At 43.6% G+C, this 22,590-nt stretch overlaps 2 protein-coding genes across 3 annotated transcripts in view; one reads left to right on the forward strand and one right to left on the reverse strand.

The window, feature by feature from the left end:
* Positions 1-22,590, forward strand: part of HNRNPA1 (heterogeneous nuclear ribonucleoprotein A1) — a 414,942-nt gene that overhangs the window by 352,123 nt on the left and 40,229 nt on the right. The gene's annotated exons all lie outside the window — the stretch shown is intronic.
* CBX5 (chromobox 5) overlaps positions 4,988-22,590 on the reverse strand; it is a 132,073-nt gene continuing 114,470 nt past the window's right edge. For both annotated transcript variants that reach the window (XM_050749071.1, XM_050749070.1), the window contains 2 exons: positions 20,168-20,268; positions 4,988-16,264 (listed from right to left, as the gene is read on the reverse strand). In XM_050749071.1, the coding sequence (XP_050605028.1) occupies positions 16,114-16,264; positions 20,168-20,268 (252 nt within the window). In that variant the 3' untranslated portion in view covers positions 4,988-16,113. The remainder of the gene's footprint in view (positions 16,265-20,167; positions 20,269-22,590) is intronic.

Consider the following 22,590-nt stretch of genomic DNA (forward strand, 5'->3'; position numbering starts at 1 on the left):
TCCACCTCCTCTATCCAAGCTTATAAGTTGGGTCTCCAAACACCCCTCTTCTGTGTTTTGAGTGTAAGAAGTATGGGGAGAAGCAAAGGGTGGGGATGAGAGATTCAGTCTCTGAGCCCAGGCACTGTTCCTCACCTCCCTCTACAGGGAGGCTGGGCCTGTCTTTTGTGGGGTTGGGCAGTGGGTGGTGGGGTTGGTGGGGAGAGGAATCAGGCAAATGGTTTCTACCTGCCCCATGATCCCTTAGGCTGATGAATGAGACAACAGGAGATCCCCAAAGAAAGTTTTCATTCCCATGCTAAATAAGGCAGCAAAAATTTGAGACAGAAATAAGGACCCAACTGGTTTAGTAGGACACTGGAGATCAGTAGTTTCCAGTCTTCTTGCAACAACCAGATGGCTCCAATCATGTCAAGGAGGGTTATAAAATTCTCGAAAGTGATCATCTTTAAGTTTTTAACAGAAATATGCCACACAGATAACTGACTGTGTTCTCTCTCACAAATATGTAATCACAGTCACACAAAAAAAATTAGAATTGGAACTATTTTTCAAGATAATGAATCCCTGTTTTAAACATCATTGCTGAGAGACTCAAGAGTGCTGGGGATGGAGAGATGCTCCAGTTCTCAGGAAGAGAAAGATGGTAGTCTCCCTGCTCCCCCACATTTCCAAAGGAAATGAGGAAAAACCATCTATACTTTTCTTTCCATCTTAAACCTTTCTTTTTTTGTTTGTTTGTTTTTGTTTTTGAGACGGAGTCTCGCTCTGTCGCCCAGGCTGGAGTGCAGTGGCCGGATCTCAGCTCACTGCAAGCTCCGCCTCCCGGGTTTACGCCATTCTCCTGCCTCAGCCTCCCGAGTAGCTGGGACTACAGGCGCCCACCACCACGCCCGGCTAGTTTTTTTGTACTTTTTTTAGTAGAGACAGGGTTTCACCGTGTTAGCCAGGATGGTCTCGATCTCCTGACCTTGTAATCCGCCCGTCTCGGCCTCCCAAAGTGCTGGCATTAACAGGCTTGAGCCACCACGCCCGGCCCATCTTTTAAACCTTTCACTCACTCCCCCTTATTAGCTCTGTACTCTCTGACACATGAAAATAAAGAAACAGGGGCCAGACGCAGTGGCTCACACCTGTAATCCCAGCACTTTGGGAGTCCGAGGTGGGCAGATCACCAGAAGTCAGGAGTTTGAGAACAGTCTGGCAAACATGGCGAAACCCCATCTCTACTAAAAATACAAAAACTAGTCAGGCGTAGTGGTGGACACTTGTAATCCCAGCTACTCAGGAGGCTGAGGTAGGAAAATCACTTGAATCCAGGAGGCGGAAGTTGCAGTGAGCCGATATCGTACCATTGCACTCCAGTCTGGGCAACAAGAGCAAGACTCCGTATCAAAAAAATAAAACAACAAAAAACGGGAGAGGAAAATGGAAAGAACTGAGAAGATGATAAAAAGGAAAATACAGTAACTAGAAAGGACAATGAACAGTGAAAAGGTCAGGGAGAGGGAAATTGGAAGGGCAGAAAAAACACAGAGGGAGGAAGCATCCTGTGACCTGCTCCAAAAGCAAGACGTGGCTGCAACACACCCTTGAGCAGCAGGGAGCCCCAGCCCTGCTCTCTCCTGGGAGCACTGTGGCAGCCCCATCCTATCTCCCAGCTCCATGCGCAAATAGGACTAGAAGGGTAAGGCAGGAACTAGAGCAAGGGGGTATGTGACAGAGGACAGGCCCAGGCGTCTAGGAGCTGGGCTGTCCTGGCTTCTACTAGGAATAGCTGAAATGTACAGAAGCAAAGGATTATAGTGTGGAGTGGAGTGGGGAGAAGCAAAGGGGAAACAGGCTGCAGAAGTAAGTGCTGCATGGCCCATCCCATTCCTTCCTACATAGCAAAGGCAAGGGCCCTAGTTTACCTGCCCTCCTACCTCATCCCCATCTCCACCCCCTATCCCTACCCTTACCCTTGCTGCACATGTAGAAGCAGAATTTCTAATTTTTTCTTTTCTTTTTTTTTTTTGAGGCAGAGTTTCGCTCTTCTTGCCGAGGCTGGAGTGCAGTGGTGCGATCTCGGCTCACAGCAATCTCTGCCTCCCGGGTTCAAGCGATTCTCCTGCCTCAGCCTCCCTAGTAGCTAATTTTGTAAGAATTTCATAAGCTGCAGCAGCTGTGGTCAATACCTCAGCTTCCCACCAGCTTCCTTCTCCAGAAGACAGCAGCAGCAGAAAGAGGAATGAACAGGAAAGGGTACAATAATAACCCTAAACCTTTTCATCTCAGCAGCCCCCAAATATATCAGCAAGCTCAATTCTCAGCGTCTCTTCCTCCCTTCTTGGCTCATAACCAAATGATTAAACAAGGCTTTGCTGAGAGGAGGCATGAGGCTATTGAGCCAGCATCACCTCTCCCAGTGTGGGAGGGGGCATCACATTCTACACATAAACAGAAGCACCTGTTTCCAGAGGCAGCATGGGGCAGTAAGAGCTCACAAAGAGTCCCAGATTGTTATACGAAAGATAATAATTTGATGGGGTTAAATTAAATGTCCAAATTGAGGTTGCTTATGGAATTTAAAAAGGATGTTGAGAACATGGGCTGGAGAGACTAGAAAAGGAAGAAAAGAAGACAAAGAGAAAAATACACACGATACAGTAGACAAAGAGGGGAACCATAAAAAATACAGCCTCACAAATAAAGGCAGAAGCTAAGAGAAAGGAGGGAGTCAGCACCTGGAAAGCAAGATGTTACAGCTGCAGAGGTGGAGGGGAAAGCAGGAGAGCAACAGGGAAGAGGAAACAAGGCCAAGGAGACAAAGAGCTGAGAATCAGACCCTTCCCTTCATCTGTCTTCATCTTCTTGTAACTTTAAGCAGGTGAGTTCTTGGGGTATTCTCACACGGGCTACTGCATCTCAGCCTGAACAGCAGAACCCCCGCAAGGCCTGTGTGGCATGCCCACACACACCAGTTGGCCTCCAGCTTTCACCTTGTCTTCCTGTTCCCCAACACAGACGCACAAGTCACTCTCAAGGCTTGGAGAGCACCTTGGTGTGTCCACAGGATATAATGGGCTCTCCTCTGCACACACTCATGTTCAGCAGCCCTCAGTACTGGGGCTCTCACCCCCAGCTCACACTTACTTCCAAAGAGCAGAGGCTGAGGGCTGCTGACTCTAACAGAGCGGTTTAGAACTGTGTGTTCAGGTCAGGCGCTATGGCTCACACCTGTAATCCCAACACTTTGGGAGGCCGAGGCGGGCAGATCACTTAAGGTCAGGAGTTTGAGACCAGCCTTGTCAACATGGGGAAACCCCATCTCTACTACAAAAAAAAAAAAAAAAAAAAATTAGGCTGGGTGCAGTGGCTCACACCTGTAATCCTAGCTACTCAGGAGGCTGAGGCAGGAGAATCGCTTGAACCCAGGAGGCAGAGGTTGCAGTGAGTCGAAATCGTGCCATTGCACTCCAGCCTAGGCAACAAGAGCAAGACTCCATCTCGAACAAAACAAAGCAAAAGAAAAATTAGCCAGGCGTGGTGGTGGGCGCCTGTAGTCCCAGTCTCAGGAGGTTGAGGCAGGAGAATAGCTTGAACCTGGGAGGTGGAGGTTGCAGTGAGCCAAGATTACGCCACTGCACTCCAGCCTGGGCAACAGAGTGAGACTCCGTTTTAAAACAAACAAACAAAAACCATAGAACTGTGTGCTCAGTGATCCTGTGAAGGGAATTCCCACACAGTGATCCTCCATTTTCCCCAGGCTGCCAGTGCGGTACTGATTTCACAAGCTCTGAAGCTCTTTAACGAAGACAAAAGGAGGGGCAAAATTGCCCAGTTCCTGACTTCTCCAGGACACTGAGGCAAGATTCCTGGGAGGAGAGCTATGAGCAATGATGAGCCCATCTGAATGAGTGCCATGCCGGCACAGTCCCTCACTGAAGGGAAACAAAAACCAAGACATAGTTGTTTAGGAATAGGAATGTGGGTGTCAAAACCATGGAGTTGTGCTTTCCAGTGGGCCTGAGACAGAGACAAAGTGACATGATGTTTAGAGAGCAAGAAAGAGATCGAAAGGGAAGAGGGCAAGCAGTCTCAGGCTTCCGTGGTAGGAAATAAATAATGTCCAGAAGGGTCTGGCTCTGAAGTGGACCAAATGGCTCTCCTGTCCCATGTTTATGAGGTCATGGACCATTAAGCCAGCCAACCTACAGATGTCTTCATAAGACTTTACGAGATTAGACTGGGGAGACCCTATAACTCAGCAAGAAAGGAAAACAAGAGGGGAGAATTGCAGATAAGAGATGGTAGAAACAAGTGCTCAGCTCCAGAGGCCTCACATGTCAGTGAGAGGATGTCTGGGTTGGGGGACCCCTTCATCTTCCTCACTTCTCTCTTCTGTGAGTTTCTGCCTATCTCCATTAAACTCAGGACTACATCAGGCTTATATTTTTCAATAATTTCTTGATTATCTACATACTTTCCTCCTCCTAACTTCCAACTGACCTCACACCATGTGACCCACAAGCCTTCGGTCCTCAGAGAAGTTTCTTTGGTATTTGCGAAGCAAATCAGAAAGATAAAATACAAAGTTTACAGATTCATGTATTTTCAAACCTGATTTAGATTGCATTTGCTTGATGTGGTATTCCATAAGTTCTAATAGCCATGAGATGACTCTTCTAGGGATCCCCAGGTTGCTGAAGGCTAATATTTATTCTCTGAACCATTAGGAGCACACAAGAGCATGGAAACCAGGAAAGGTACACACTGAACCAGTTAAGGAAATAAGAGTAGGAAACAGGATATGCGTTATCTTATTTCCTCAGGCTTGCGCCACCCTGTGGTTATTTGTAGGAAGTCAGAGACCAGTAATCCTTAGAAAAGAAGCCCATGTTCTCCAAGTCTTGTTGCTCTTTCAGAAATTGAGCTGACACTCCAGGGCCCAAATTAAACAAGGGGTGTAAGACCCAGATCTGTAAACCACCACTCAGAATCCATATTTGAAAAGCAACCATTTATTAGAACCAATACAAGAGTATGAAAAGAGGGAAAAGAGGAGGGTAGAAGAGGGGGAGAGAATGAGGTCTGCATCAGATGTCAGTTATGGAAACACATAAATGCTTACTTTTTAAACATTTACATTTAAAAGGTGAACATATATATAGACCACTTACAGTTTTTTTAAAAAAATCGAAAGCAGACATGTTTGGCTGAAATAAAACCAAGAAACACAATCAAAACTCCCCCATAAACCTAAAAGTCCATGGAGAATTCAATTTCTCATTTCCATTCAGAAATCTGGCTACAAAGTGATTTGTTTGCTACTTGGGACAGTACAGAGTGCTGAAAGAAACCCAGCTCCTGAGTCTCTTAGATCCCATCCTGTAGGAAGTGGTGGGAAAGCCAGCGGACCATGGGCAAGTCAATTCCTGGCTCCTTGGCAGGGCATCAGACTGTGCTCTCTCCATTCCCCAGGACTCCACAGAACCGTCTGGTACTGCTAGTGCTGGGTGAACAGTGAGAACAGAGTCCACAAAACACAGAGAACCAGAATGTGACCGCAAGGAGCCAGGACCTTGTGCTTTTTCATGGATTACAAATCTAGGGCCAAGGAGAGGAAAAGGAGAAAGAGCCCTATTGGGAAGAGGAGCTGGCTGCACCCCTAAACTGAGATGGACAGAGTAAGGCTCTTGAGCCCACACCTGGGCAAGTAGAAATAGTGTCCAAAGTTTTCTCAAACCAGAGGGAAAAAAGGTCAAGGTTAGGTTCAGACTGCAGACACTGAGAAAGAGATGACAAGATGCTGAATACAGTGAATTGGATGAAGCTTTAAGGATCAATGCCCAATTCTGAGTGTTACACACATTTCTAGGAAAAATAATTCCAATGTAGCTTTTTTTGGGGGTGGAAACAAGGTGGTCATATTTATTGAATCAGCTGGTCCCTATGAGAAAGGAGAGGCCCGGGTACAGATACCACAAAGGGGTACAGTGACCCAGCTGTCCTGGGATCAGTTTGGGGAGTGGTAAGCAATGACACAAATCAAAACCACTGAGGGTTGCTTTGATCCTGAGACAGTCTGAGTCTACTTCAAACCCATGGGGAATGGAACTTTAATCCCCAACCTGCAGAGAGAAATAAGCAGTAGCATCTCTGCCTCACGATTCCCTAATCCAATGCTCTTGAATCTGAAATGGCCTTCCTCTGTGAATGCAAAACACAGAAAATCCTAAGTGCCTTCCCCAACAACATCCTAAGAAAGTCTGGACTAATAAGATTCTAACATTCATGAAAACACTGTCAACATCTGAACTAGCAGCTTTGATGAGGGGTGGGGGGCAGAGAATTTGCCGAGTCACTAAGTAGTTCCAGTCTTGGAGACAGCTCAGTGAGGATGAAAGCCTGTGTGTCAGGCTTAAACTCCGGCTCAAGACATCCTCCACAGAGGACCCTGAAGTATTCTATTAACTTTGATTTACAATGCCTCACAACACCACCCCTGTGAGGTAGGTCAGTATTATTACCCCCATTTGACAGATGGGGAACTGAGGCATTGAAAGAAGTGACTTGCCCAAGGTCAGCCATTATGAATCAGTTGAGGAGGTGGGCACACAGAGTCAGCATCCACTCAATTCTTGTTCCATTTCCCAGAGCATTTTACTTCTCAGAGTACACTTGGAAGCAGAGGAAAATTGGCAGGTACACCTCATTCTGCAAACTAGATTAATTCAATAACCCAAGAGTATTAACTGAGGGCCTATTATTTATCTAGTATAATGTGGGGAATCTTGGAAAAATGAACTGCTTCTGAAAGTCATGTTACAGATGTTTTGAAAATAAAATATCTTTAACATTAAGGACATGAATTCTTTTATAAAGAAATATTCACTTTATATTAGGAGGTGAAGGACTAAGTCACACTGATTTCTCAAAGTTTTATATTGAGTAACCTGAATTCCTAAAATCCAGAAAGCAAGACCACATTCCAACAGAAACAATGAATAAGAACCATTTCCCCAGTGGTGGGTCTTGGTAGCGCTCTTACAAAGCTGCAAGGTTGGTGGCGTGGGAATCCTAACACCACAAAACACCCTCTTACTATGTCACATCCCTTCCCACAATACCCAGAGGGCGGCATTTTTCCAACCTTTCTGCCTCAGCTCTACTTCAGGAGTTGCAGCATCTTCAAAAACACCTCAAGGGTAAGGATACACATGGTGACCCCTGCTTTTCTATTCAGGGAGAGGGGATGAAAATATTCTCTCTAACTAATCATATAGACTCTTGTATTCTTTCCTCCTGCCAGAGACGTAACTCTTTAATAAAAAAAAAAAAAGGTAGAAGAAAAAACAGTATCTTTTCTCCCCCTTTGGATTTACTTTGGATTCTGGTAGAAATCATTATATCTCTTATCTTAAACTGAGGAGGTGGGGAGTGAGGGGGACATGAGACAAGACACCAAACTCACCATCAGCCCTGGTTTAAAAGAATCCAGTCCTAAAGCTACTGGAAACCAGAAAACACTGACTTGAGCCTTAAGAGTGTTGTGACATGATTCAACTGTCTTTTCAGGTGTTCTCAAAGAATTTCTAGGCAGAAAGCCTCTCCTTTTTCCCATACCTCTTCACAGCAGCCAGTGTAGCAAGTCCCCACATACAACAGAAGCTCAAAAGATGATTTATCAACACACACAGTAAAATGTTCACTAGGAGCCGGGTGCAGTGGCTCATGCCTGTAATCCCAGCACTTTGGGAGGCTGAGGCGGGTGGATCACTTGAGCCCAGGAGTTGGAGACCAGCCTGGGCAACACAGGGAGACTCTGTGTCTACAAAAAAATTTTTTAAAATAATAAAATAGCCAGGCACCGCGGTGTGTGCCTGTAGTCCCAGCTACTTGGGAGACTGAGGCAGGAGGATCATTTGAGCCCAAAAGATTGAGGCTGCAGTGAGCTGTAATAAAGATACTGTAGCCGGGTGCGGTGGCTCACGCCTGTAATCCCAGCACTTTGAGTGGCCGAGGTGGGTGGATCACAAGGTCAGGAGTTCAAGACCAGCACGGCCAAGATGGTGAACCCCATCTCTACTAAAAATACAAAAATTAGCCAGGTGTGGTGGCAGGCACGTGTAATCCCAGCTGCTCGGGAGGCTGAGGCAGAGAACTGCTTGAACCCGGGAGGCGGAGGATGCAGTGAGCCGAGCTCATGCCACTGCACTCCAGCCTGGGCAAAAGAGCAAGACTCCATCTCAAAAAAAAAAAAAAGGCTCAATATGGATATTCTACGTACAGGAACCATTCCAAGACCTAAACAGATTTTGGTTTTTTTCCTCACTGATAGCTGATCACATTAAACAGGTACAGGTGCTAAGAAAGTTCAAGATTGATCTTTTGGCAATCACAGTTTAGGTTAACTGTTTGGAATTCCTAAAAATAAAAAGAAATCCCTAAAAAAGGTTGACAAACTGGCCACTTGGCCTTGAATCGACTGTTAGGGTCACACCTGCCAATGCCAGGGGACATCACAAAAAAATAGAGAATGGCAAGATAAAAAGTTCATTGCATTCAATTTGGCCTAATTTCTTGATAATAGTTTCCTATTAGACTTTCCGATTAATACTGATGGCTCTTACCTAGGCTGTGATAATTAGGTTTTGATCTATTGTGACATTAATGATCACAATCAGTTGACTTTGAAATTGTCTTAATTAATGGCTCTTTCCTTGTCAGCTTTTGCCTCCAGTGCAGGATTCATTCCCTCCCCCACTGCCTTAATTCCTCTTACTGACCTCAGAAACAAATAGCATTGGAGGAATCACTTTCTTTCCATAAAACAAGACTTTAAACTATTTTAAAATATTTCTCTTGACAGAGGAGCCTTATGAGATGATGTTAGACGAAATGAGGATCAGAATGAAAAGGCAAGAGAACACGCTGTCAATGAATCCGAAAAATTCCATCATAGAAAACAACCAAAGTCAAGCACAATGTTAAAGTGACAAGTTGAAGTAACTCTAAAAAGACAAGATGAGGTAGATTAAAATCCAAGAAAGTCAGCACAAGCAAAAAGAAACCAGAATTTTTTTATGAAATTATCTAAAAAACTTCACACTTTAACTTTCCAGAACAGTTACTCTAATTCCTGGGAATTCTGACTTCCAAAATTAGTCAACTCTCAATTATCCAGGCAGAAATAAATGTCTTTTTCTTGTGGTCACCCATGGGTCAGAATCAACAACATCTTTACAATCAGACTGTTTCTCTTTTCTTTTCTTTTTTTTTTTTTTGAGACTGAGTCTCGCTCTGTCGCCCAGGCTGGAGTGCAATGGAGCGATCTCGGCTCACTGCAAGCTCCACCTCCTGGCTTCACACCATTCTCCTGCCTCAGCCTCCAGAGTAGCTGGGACTACAGGTGCCTGCCACCACGCCCAGCTAATTTTTTGTATTTTTAGTAGAGACTGGGTTTCACCGTGTTAGCCAGGATAGTCTCAATCTCCTGACCTCATGATCCGCCCACCTCAGCCTCCCAACGTGCTGGGATTACAGGCGAGCCACTGCACCCGGCCAGATCAGACTGTTTCTTCACCCGGCTAGGCTTCGATGATTAAATCTGAGACTCGGATTTAATATACAAGGTATATGTATTTCTGGGAAAGGTTTCCACATAAGTGATACAATTCTTTGCTTAGAAATCACCCTCTCTTCAGTATTGAATAAAACTGCTCTGCTCAGAGTAGATGCTCAGGTATTAACAGATGTGCTCCAAGCCTTCTCTTTAGAAAATCTCGTCACTGGAGAGCATGTCCCTGTTTTAGGCTTAAAGGCAGTCTCATGTTCATTCCTCCAAAAGGGATGAGAAATTGAAAAAAGTGTGAGCAACTCTGGTGAAGTGTCCATGAGGAATATGTTGTTATAGAACCCACAATAATGTAACACAACTGAATCTGCAACACACTTAACGCTTTCCACAAGCAAAGATTAACTCTACCACTACTGTGGCCAAGAATCTAAACCAGGGATGAAAATCAGGAGTTCTCAATCCCAACTCACCTGTTTTCTCTCTCGGTAATAACAGCATTTCCAACCCTCAGCTATATTTATTTCCTGGAATATGTTCTTGTGTTCTATGGCCAGCTGGCTCAGTTCACCCAATGTTATAGGTCTTTTCCACATATAAGCCAACATTAATGTCAACTTCTTACTCTAGGGCTACAAACTATACAACATCAGCCAGTCTGTCTCTGCCCCCAAGTCAGAAATGTGTATTGGTTTATAAATAGCATTTATTATACCAAGCTATTTTTTTTAACAGAAACATAGCTTGTAAGCACTTAAACTATTAATGGTCAGTTCATCACACACCACTATGAAAGTTATTTGAGGGCAGGGATGGCCTCTTTCTGAACTTTGTATCTTCAGGCCAAAAAAAGTCTGTTGAATGAAACCAATGTTGATGTACAGCAATGTGGCTGGAATTTAGAAAGCTTAATAAAAATTGGGTGAGAGGGGCATCTAATTCAGAACATGTTTTTGGGTGTAAGGCTAGTATTATCTACTTTTGAAAACATAATTTTTATGATTAGTAGGTAAAGGTAGCATGAAACTGCAATATACTAGCTCTAGACCTTTCCTCTCTGCCTTGCCACAGGCATGCTTGGTGGTCTGATTACAAAAGTACGGATCTCAACACTATAATTTTTATTCTAAAATCTCAACCAAAAGGATGGGATCATGGGTGCAAAGTGAGTTTTTCCTTTAAATTGTGAGAAACCATTTCCACATTTCAGATCTAATGGGGTTCTCATGACATTGCAAAATAGTATTTTATGCCCTCAAAATATAACCTTAAGGTACAGACAACTGCTCCCCAGGCCAAACACAGATCCCTCCAACCCCTCACTGTATCTTAGGAAAGCTGGGGTAAACTACAGATTCAATAAAATCTCAATATGAAAATCCCAAAAACCTTCCCCAATGCCCTGTGGCTTGGCCTGGACATATGCAGGGTGGCTACAGAACAGGAACGAAGAGTTAAGAATAATAAATGCCTAAGTTACAGAGACATGACCAATCCTTCATTAATGACACAAAGTAGAATGCACAAAGTAGAATGCACAAAGTAGTATGCAGTATGGCTGGGGGACAGTCAAGAACCATCTAGACTTTTAAGTGTTAGAAGCACCACAAGTCCAAATGCTCCCCAAGGCAGACCAAAACTGGATTGTTGTCCATGGCAACACTGTTCTCCACTATTCTGTCTATAATGAGAATATATCAATAGCAGGAAAACTGCTTTCACACATGGCAAACCGTGAAGAAAAACAAGGATAACCTCAGACCACTTGTACTTGCTGTGAGTGGGGTGGGGGGGTGCCAGCAAATAATGGATTTTTAGCAAACAGAAAAGCAAATATAAATGCAGTTGATAAACTAGAAAGCAATCATCAACTAATTGCAGATTATAAAGAAGAAAAGATACCCAAAAATCCTTCTCAAAATAGCAACCCAGTGGATGGTAGTCAAGCTTTCCAGTAACCAGTTATTGATGATTCACAGCCTACATCAAATGAAGACTTCGATTTTGATACCAACGATGTCCCCAAACCAAACTTAACAAAGCTAATGACTGCTTCTCAGCAATTCAAGAAAAATTTAGAAGCAAATATAGCATTGTGAACAAAAAAACAGAAGCTTGTTTTGGGGACAGGAATTCCGACCTAGAGTGTGAGTGAAGATGTGGTTGGAAGCCTTCTCAAACATGCAAGTCCAGGGCTTTTCTCATCCTGCCTTCCCATCACCTGACCCTATTCTGAAACCACCCCTCAAGTCTTTAGCAAAGTCTGGTATTACAAAGGAAGGATCAACAAAGCGGGCAACTAGAATTTAAAAAAATATATATTACTGAAAGTGCCCCATGAGAGCAAACAAATAATGACAATTTTATTTTTGGGCACAAAAATTAATACAGGTGGCCAGGCACAGTGGCTCATGCCTGTAATCCCAGCACTTTGGGAGGCCAAGGTGGGTGGATCATGAGGTCAGGAGATCGAGACCATCCTGGCAAACATGGTAAAACCCCACCTCTACCAAAAATACAAAAATTAGCTGGGCATGGTGGCGCATACCTGTAGTCCCAGCTACTAGGGAGTCGGAGGCAGGAGAATCACTTGAACCCAGGAGATGGAGGGTGCAGTAAGCCAAGATTGTGCCACCGCACTCCAGCCTGGTGACAGAGCAAGACTCCATCTAAAAATAAATAAATAAATAAATGAGGTGAATGCATTAGGATAAAGACAATAGGAAGATAGACAATCACCTTGAAATTCTGAGACTACCTCCAAGAATCATCCACAGAAGGACGTCAGCCATTTAACCGGGGCTACAGATCAAAAAGGAAAAAATACAGTCAGTGGACAAGTAGAAGAGTCTCCTGAGAAATATCCTTATTTGAAGCAGCAGCAGGAGTTGATAGAAAACATAACTAAAGTAGAAGACACTGTTAAATTTGAATCTGGATCCTATATAGCTTCTCCTCTGAGATCTACTGAGGAGTGAAATCTAAATTAAGATTTAGCTTAGAAAGCATGAAGATAGGCCGGGCGCGGTGGCTCAAGCCTGTAATCCCAGCACTTTGGGAGGCCGAGACGGGCAGATCATGAGGTCAGGAGATAGAGACCATCCTGGCTAACACGGTGAAACCCCGTCTCTACTAAAAAACACACAAAAAAACTAGCCGGGTGAGGTGGCGGGCGCCTGTAGTCCCAGCTACTCGGGAGGCTGAGGCAGGAGAATGGCGTAAACCCAGGAGGCGGAGCTTGCAGTGAGCTGAGATCCGGCCACTGCACTCCAGCCTGGGCAACAGAGCGAGACTCTGTCTCAAAAAAAAAAAAAAGAAAAAAGAAAAAGAAAGCATGAAGATAGTATGTTCCAATTTTAAATAAACATTATGTTGTCTGAAAGACAATAAAATTTTAGTACTGGGGGAAGAAAAAAAACAGATTGTTATTTGAAGAAGAAACCACCATGGTTCTCTCCAGGTTTAAAATGGGTGCTCCCATGTAGGCTGATTTTCCGGCATTTGATCTTAACTTGAAGGCCATCTGCCTAGCCCAGCGATCAAAGAGCTGCTAAGCTGTCCTTGGTAGACTCTACTGGACAAAGCTGTGCTATAACTCTGAAGAAAGGAAGATCTTTTAATGCTGAATATTGAAAGGATTAGAAAGATTTCTTGAAAGAGGACTAAAACACAGGAAAAATATACTTTTAGCATTTGAGACCTAGGAGTTTAAGAGTGCTTAGCACTTAACTATTAACTCTTCTGAGGGGGGAAAGCTCCATGAAACAGGTTTCTGTTTGAGGCTGTTAATTCTTCTAGGGCAAGAACATCTACTCAACACTAACAAATGCTGGAAGCAGGCATCTGATTTCCTTTGTGCTAAGGGCTGAAATCAGTATTGGCTTCTAGCTCCCTATATTCCTATAGAACCAGCTGCAGGTAGGCAGGAAGAGAACAAAAGTTGTTTTGGCGGCACTCAGTACAATAAACCAAAAACAAGAAAGACAAAAGTCTATTAAAGAGATGATAAGTAGTAGATGATACTGGGGTTATTTCGGTAAAAAGAATATCAGATTGTTATGAATGTCTTAAATATTACCTGTAACCACAGCAGCCATGTGCCCCGTTTCTCAGAACCAATCTCAGTACCAAATATTGTCATGTTCTTTGTCCATATACTAGAGATTTTTAGTTTAAAAAATCTGGTCACTGCAGTTTACATGCCCACTGCTACTGGGAGGCATACACTGGGCCACGTGGATAGGCTGTCATTTTCTGCAAATCGAGACCCAAATCACCTCCTCAGGAGCTCTGGCCTATTTTTGTCCTATTCTTGTCTACCCTAATTGATATCCTTGGCTACATTTATGATAAATCTGTTTCCTGACCATCCTTTCCTTCTTTTAGAAACCGATCAGATTAAGTACAAGCAATTGACAATTATCCAGCACTTGATCTAGGCCTTTAATTCCTTCAGAGAGAGAAGGAATATACAGATAAAACTCCCACCCACTTGAGGTATGGTTTATGAGCTCTTGCTCAATCACATTACCATTCAGAAGGATTTTCCTAGCTGACTTAAACCAAAAGCTTCATTGTTCCAGTCTGTCATGTCACTGCAGCAACAGCTGTCACCTCAATTATGCAGTATAATTTTTGACATAATTTATATAAGCACACAGAATTCAATCAGCAGCTGAGCAGGGAAGCAATGTTAACAAATGCTATGAATGGGTATATGATTTGCATATTATGTGGCTCATCTGTGGACTGGAGCAATCCATCCATTCCCCTCATTACTCTGAATAATCTAGAAATGGTGGATGCTCCTGGCCAGACAGCTGTATGTTTTAAAAATCAAAAGCAACAAGAAAAGCAGCCTCATGGCTGGTGCACTCTAGAATTAAGGCTATATTAAGCATTTATTCTTATTTCCTCAGCTTTGGGGCTGGGGCAAGGGTCCTCAAAACCCTGCTATTTCCTTACTTCTAATTGTGATTCTCTAGCCCTCCTCAACCACAAAAAGAAAAGGATGAAGTAGGACATTTCTTGGGGGACAAAGGCAGAAGGATATGATCAGACAAATTTCTCAATATAATAGCAACACAGGAAGAAACCAAAAGGAAATATTTTGCTGAGTAAGGAGAAAAGGTTGTGTCAACATGCTAATAATGCCAGGGCCTGTCACTTTCCAAGGTGATAGTCTTTTAGGAACATGCCTTTATTTTTATTTATTTATATTTTTTAGAGACAGGGGTCTCACTACATTACCCAGGCTGGTCTCAAACTTCTGGCTTCAAGCAATTCTCCTGCCTCAGCCTCCCAAAGTGCTGGGATTACAGGTGGTAGCCACTGTGCCGGGCCATGAAAATTCATTTTAAAAAATAAGATACAACTATAAGTTTGAGGGTAGAAAAAGGGAAGAGCATTAATATTTTGGGGACTCTTGGTGGTAAATCCAGGAGCCAAGAATGCAAGAGACTTTTAACTGCTATGAATACTTAAAATTGATATTGTGGCCAACAGCTCACCTCTAAAACTTCCCCACTGAAAATAATGGCATGGAAAGGAAACTCGGGTCCACTGAGAAGTGAGGGTCAGGTTTGAAGCCTCTTTGGTAACAGGAATGCTTTGGGAGGCCACAAAAGTTGGCAGGCTTGGAGGGTGCCTAGCACCTTGGCACAAGCAAGCACCAGGCAAACACTCACACCTACATAAATATACAGTCTAAATATGAGGAATGGAAAGAAATCATACATACATACCATATGTGATAATAAAGACAATTGTACCCTACCCCATCATCCTCATGTACTATAGCTAAAAATCTCCACAGTTAATAATCTTGTCATTTTATCACAAATTGATATCACTTTACAGAAGCAGAAGTGGAGAGTGCTAAAAGCAAGACCAAAAGTCCTGGGGCTAAAAAGAGTGTCTTGACAAATTTCAGTGTAAAATTTCAAATCTTCCAAAGGATGGAGTAATTCTGGGAGGATAAGTGAGGATGAACAACAGAGGGTGGCCCAGAAGACCACACCAGAAACCCTGTATTCTCCTGGGTAGAGCTGAACAAGGTTGGGAAAGCCCCAACAGGTAGGCAGTTGCTATTGGCTTTTTAACAGACGGGCAACATCCTTTCCATCTCAACATGTCAGAACAAAGGCCAGCTAGTCAGCAACATGTTCTAAGAACCAAAGCAAGAAACCAAAATTCAACATCATTGTGACAAAATCCCCCAATCTAAAAATCAAGACTCTAAGGTGATTAAAAAGTTAAAACTCATCTTGAGGTCACAGGGGAACAGAAGGAAGAGATCAGGGCAAAGGAAAAAAAAATTGTGGGTATTACACTCAGTATGTAAATGCCTGGTCTTCACAGAGAGACACTCATCATTAATCAGACCATCAGTTATGTTACAAGAGAACCAATACCAACATTTCTCCTGTGGAGCACAGTGATAAGCACATTTTTTATGGATGTGTTTAGGATAGAAAGGGGTGGGTAGAAGGGAGAGGAGGCAGGGAGGTGAATGTATTATGTACAAAGAGAAATGACAGAGACCATCCCCTCCTTTAGCTTTTTGCTGTTTCTTTCTCTTTGTTTTCCGCATCCTCAGGATATGCATGCCATGTCAGTCTCTCTTCATAAAATGCTATCACAATTTGTGGACATTTCACGTTAGCTTCTTTTGCAAGAACCAGGTCAGCTTCATCTGTGTCTTTCCTGGAGAGAAATAATATGAGATTTAAAAGGAGAGGAAGAGTGAAAGAATCTGTCCAGACGTAAGTTTATGTCATTATATGGATTTAATTGACTTGATTTCCTCCTCACCTTGGTTTCAAGGTGAAAAGGACCCTTTCAATATTTTCAAGAAGAAATTTAAGTAAATGGATTAATACCTAATATACAGAAACAGATGTCTGTAGCTAGAATTTAGATGTAAACCATGGTAGGCTTAGGTTAAAAAGCTGAATGATAAATAATATTAATCTGCTTCCAAAATTTTTATTTGTGAATACAAGCATGTGAGTGAACCCAATCAAACCTACATTCAGCTCTATTAATTATGCATAAGTCAATTATACACAGGTTGGTCAATCCAGTTTCCAGATCATCTAAGTGAAGAGGTCTTAACCCTCCTCACTTTGTGTCTGTTTAAATATTTATTACCCCTCTGGTCAGAACTGTGGATTGGAACAACAAGCAAATAAAAATTTAGCTACAAATTTCAATTATCTCAGTTACACAACCTCTACTACCAAGTATAACAAAAAAATCTAGCCACATGGTTCCTTAAACATGATTCCGAATCAGTTTTTAAAAAATTAAAATTATCCTGAGAAGCCCAGGCACAGTAGCTCACGCCTGTAATCCTAGCACTTTGGGAGGCTGAGGCAGGTGGATCGCTTGAGCCCAGGAGTTCGAAACCAGCCTGGGCAACATGGCAAAACCCATCTCTACCAAAAAATACAAAAATTAGCTAGGCATGGTGGTGCACACTTGTGGTCCCAGCTACTTGGGAGGCTGAGGTGGGAGGATCCCTTGGGCTTGGGAGGTGGAGGTTGCAGTGAGCTGAGATTGAACCACTGAACTCCAGCCTGGGCAACAGAGCGAGACCCTGTCTCAAAATAAATAAATAATAAAAAACAAAATAAAATTATCCTGAGATGTGGACAAGAAAAATTACCACCTTATTGGAGCAGATACTCAAATATGGACTACGGTGGAAAAAGCTAATTAATGTTAATGTAAATCGTAAGTAACCACATATGGCTGAGGAGGAAAAAGCAGTCCAGCCCAGGCGCAGTGCCTCATACCTATAATCCCAGCACTTTGGGAGGCCGAGGTGAGAGAAGCACTTGAACCCAGGGCAACATAGGAAACCTGGTCTCTTCAAAAAAAATTTTAAAAATTAGCAGGCCATGTTGGCATGCACCTGTAGTCCCAGCTACTCAGGAGACCTAGGTAGGAAGATAACTTGAGCCCAGGAGGTCAAGGCTGCAGTGAGCTGTGATCACACCACTGCACTCCAGCCGGGGTGACAGGGCAAGACACTGCCTAAAATAAAATTTTTAAAAAGCAGTCCAGCCTGGGCGTGGTGGCTTACACCTGTAATCCCAGCACTTTGGGAAGCTGAGGCAGGTGGATTGCTTGAGCTTAGGAGTTCAAGACGAGCCTGGCCAACATGATGAAACTCCGTCTCTACTAAAAATATAAACATTACCCAGGTGTGGTGGCACATGCCTATAATCCCAGCTACTTAGGTGGTTGGGGGATGAGAACTGCCTGAACCTGGGAGGCGAAGGTTGCAGTGAGACGAGATGGTACCACTGCACTCCAGCCTGGGTGATAAGGCAAGACTCTGTCTCAAAAAACAAAACAAAACAAGCAGTCCATATAGCTCCTTACTTCTGAATATGGCAAATCTTCCAATACAGGTTTCTGGGTAATTTACCAGCAGTACTCTCATCAGATAAAATATTAAGCCTTTTGATTATATAACTTTTTTTGGGGCGGGGGGACAGTCTCTCGCTCTGTTGCCCAGGCTAGAGCGCAGTAGTGCAATCTTGGCTCACTGTAAGCTCCGCCTCCCGGGTTCACACCATTCTCCTGCCTCAGCCTTCCGAGTAGCTAGGACTACAGATGCCCACCACCAAGCCCGGCTACTTTTTTTTGTATTTTTAGTAGAGACGGGATTTCACCATGTTAGCCAGGATGGTCTCAATCTCCTGACCTTGTGATCTGCCCGTCTCGGCCTCCCAAAGTGCTGGGATTACAGGCGTGAGCCACCACGCCCGGTCTTGATTATATAACTTTTAAGGTAACATGTTTCTTTAGTGGCACTGTAACATAAACCCTCTATGTATCACAAATCCAGAATACTTGGAAACAGAGAGGTAGTGAGGGCCACACCATAAATCACCCTGTCTTTAAGAAATCAAATTAGGGCTGGGTGCAGTGGCTCACGCCTGTAATCCCAGCACTTTGGGAGGCCAAGGCAGGCGGATTGCTTGAGGTCACGAGTTCAAGACCAGCCTGACCAACATGGCGAAACCCCATCGCTACCAAAAACACAAAAATTAGCCAGGCATGGTGGTAGGTGCCTGTAATCCCAGCTACTTGGAAGGCTGAGGCAGGAGAATCGCTTGAACCCGGGAGGCGGAGGTTGCAGTGAGCCAAGTTCGCGTCACTACACGCCAGGCAAAACAGACTCCATCTCAAAAAAAGAGAAATCAAATTGAGAAGAACTACTTCCTTTTCATCTTAGCGCCATTCTCTCTCTATAGAATGAAATAACTTGTGCTTTGGCCAGTATTAGCTTTAATGCTTTTTGTTGAGATTATTTTTCTCTTTCAGACATTATTCAGCAGGTTTGGCCCTCAGGGATGGCAGAAAGCCTCATTTGATGTCTAGCCCAGGGTCACAGGCCCATAGTCTTACAGTATGTAATTCAGAACTGTGTAAACAAATGGTTAAGTCATGTTGTTTACATATATATATATATATATATATTTTTTTTTTTTTTTTTTTTTTAAGAGACGGAGTCTCGCTCTGTCACTCAGGCGGGAGTACAATGGCTAGATCTCAGCTCACTGCAACCTCCGCCTCCCAGGTTCAAGCAATTCTCCTTCCTCAGTCTCTCAAGTAGCTGGACTACAGGCATGCGCCACCACGTCCAGCTAATTTTTGTATTTTTAGTAGAGATGGGGGTTCACCACGTTAAGCAGGTTAGCCTCGAACTCCTGACCTCAAGCGATCCGCCTGCCTTGACCACCCAAAGTGTGGGGATTACAGGTGTGAGCCACTGCACCCAACCTTTACATATTTTCTACCTCAAATTTACCTTTTTTTCTGATATGTAATCTAATATAATTTGGCTTAACAGCAAGCCATTCTGAAGCATAATTCCCATTTAACACCAATAATTGGTATCAGCAAGGATCTCTTGATATTCCAGGAGTTCAAGACCAGCCTGGCTAACACAGCAAAACCCCGTCTCTACTAAAAATACAAAAATGGGCCAGGCACAGTGGCTCATGCCTTAATCCCAGCACTTTGGGAGGCCAAGGCAGGCAGATTACCTGAGGTCGGGAGTTTGAGACCAGCCTGAACAACAAAGAGAAACCCTGTCTCTACTAAAAATATAAAATTAGCCAGGCATGGCAGTGCATACCTGTAATCCCAGCTACTTGGGAGTCTGAAGCAGGAGAATTGCTCGAACCCGGAGGTGGAGGTTGCGGTGAGCCAAGATTGCACCATTGCACTCCAGCCTGGGCAACAAGAGCAAGACTCTGCCTCAAAATTAATTAATTAATTTATTTATTTATTAAAATACAAAAATTAGCCAGGCATGATGGTGGGCGCCTCTAATCCCAGCTACTTGGGAGGCTGAGACAGGAGAATCACTTGAACCTGGGAGGCAGAGGTTGCAGTGAGCTGAGTGAGATTGCGCCACTGCACTCCAGCCTGGGCAACAAAGAGCGAAACACTGTTTCAAAAAAAAAAAATCTCTGACATTGAAAATTCATGGTTTGGGAATACACAATCTTGCCACCCTATCTTCCGCACAAATTCAAGTCACTGGCAAAGAAACACAATTGTAACATGAAGCCAAATCTCTCTCACCATTTCATTAGGAACATTAAATCACCACAGGAATCTGTTGCCCCAATGATCTTTTCTGGTTCCAGTCCTCTCTCAAAGCCCCGAGCGATATCATTGCTCTGCTATAAATAGAAGACGAAGAAAGGTTACAGCTTGTGGAAAGAGTAAAGAAACTCCCTGTTTCTAGGCTCAACAAAACACAACCTAAATTAATATCTCCTGATATCATTTCTGTCACCAATTCAGAAAAATTTTTAGAACTTAATACTAAGTACTGACAGTGACAATGAAGTGACAGTGATGCCAAGAGATATTTTTGTAAGATGTGATTATCGGCCAGGCACGGTAGCTCAAGCCTGCAATCCCAGCACTTTGGGAGGCCGAGACGGGCAGATCACGAGGTCAGGAGATCGAAACCATCCTGGCTAACACAGTGAAACTCCGTCTCTACTAAAAAATACAAAAAACTAGCCGGGCGAGATGGCGGACGCCTGTAGTCCCAGCTACTCGGGAGGCTGAGGCAGGAGAATGGTGTGAACCCGGGAGGTGGAGCTTGCAGTGAGCTGAGATCCGGTCACTGCACTCCAGCCTGGGCGACATAGCAAGACTCCGTCTCAAAAAAAAAAAAGATGTGATTATCTTTCCTGGAATTCCTCCAGAAGATTGGAGGTGAACCCTAAAAGTCTCTAATGTCCTATAAGATATTCTGGAGTCAGCCAGGCATGGTGGCTCACGCTTGTAATCCCAGCACTTTGGGAGGCCGAGGCGGGCGGATCACAAGCTCAGGAGTTCAAAACCAGCCTGGCCAACACGGTGAAACCCCATCTCTACTAAAAATACAAAAACATAGCCAGGCGTGGTGGCAGGTGCCTGTAACCCCAATTACTCGAGAGACTAAGGCAGGAGAATTGCTTGAACCTGGGATGCGGAGATTGCACCACAGAATTTCAGCCTAGGCAACACAGCAAGACTCCGTCTCAAAAAAAAAAAAGATACTCTGGAGTCAACATCTAGGAATTCCTCTAATCCCACTCACTTGGAATCTCCTTAATATTGTAAATAAGCTTCTGAAATGTTAAAGAATACCCTGTTTACCCTAACTATATCTTTTCATCTTATGAACTTCAAATATACTACCTCTCTCTCAATCTTTATTTTTTTAGACTTTTAGTTTACCTTAACACTAACCAATAATTTTAACACATTTCGCAGTCGCCTATATTTATGAAAGAATAGAGGTAAGAATTATGCAAGGCCAATACTATTAAATAGCAAAATTTCAGAGATCACAAACACCAATACTTATATGCTTGGTTGGACAGAAGGCCCTGGTCAATGCCTATCCCCTCTGGATGCAGATGATTGCTAGCATTAGAAGGCAGAACTGGACTGTGATTGAAAACAAAAACAAAAAAGAAAACAAAAACAAAAAACTGGCTTGGTGCAGTGACTCATGCCTGTAATCCCATCACTTTGGGAGGCTGAGACAGGAGGATTGCTTGAGACTGGAAGTTGGAGACCAGCATAGGCAACTGTCTCTGTAAATTAGCTGGGCACAGTGGTGCACACCTGAAGTGTGCTACTCCAACTCAGGAGGCTGAGGCCCAGGGCCCAGGAGTTCGAGGCTGCAGTGAGCTATGATCATGCCACCGTGCTCCATGGTGGGCAACACAGTGAGAACCTGTCTCTTAAGACAGAAAGAAGAAAATTTGATAATTGATGAGATGAGTACTGAAACTTGGTCTAAATGCAGTAATACAATCTAGACAAGGAGCACAGGTTCTAATCCAGGTGTAATAATACTGATGAGAGCCAAAAAGCAAAATTTTATACAAGCCAGGTAATTTTTTTTTTTTTTGAGACAGTCTCCCTCTGTTGCCCAGGCTAAAGTGCAGTGGCGCAATCTCGGCTCACTGCAGCCTCCGCCTGCCAGGTTCAAGTGATTCTCCTGCCTCAGCTTCCCGAGTAGTTGGGATTACAGGTGCATGCCACTGCACCTGGCTAATTTTTCCATTTTTAGTAGAGATGGGGGTCTCACCTTGTTGGCCAGGCTGGTCTCAAACTCCTGGCCTCAGGTGATCCACCCCACCTCGGCCTCCCAAAAGTGCTGAGATTACAGGCGGGAGCCATCACACCCAGTTACGCCTGACTAATTTTTGTATTTTCAACATGGTTTCACCATGTTGACCACACTGGTCTCGAACTCCTGGCCTCAAGTGACCCACATGCCTCAGCCTCCCAAAGTGCTGGGATTACAGGTGTGAGCCACCACACCCGGCCTAAACTAGAGAATTTTTAAAAACTTTATTATGGAAGATAATGTTAGCCTCTCCAGTGACAACACAAAAAAAAGATTTAGAGGTGCCCAAATGAACTAAATATCTACTGCCTGATTTTCATAATAAAATCTCTTTGATCTTATGTTCACTTGCTTTCCTCTGAGA

Source organism: Macaca thibetana, chromosome 11 (assembly GCF_024542745.1).
Source record: "Macaca thibetana thibetana isolate TM-01 chromosome 11, ASM2454274v1, whole genome shotgun sequence".
NCBI classification, from domain to species: domain Eukaryota; kingdom Metazoa; phylum Chordata; class Mammalia; order Primates; family Cercopithecidae; genus Macaca; species Macaca thibetana.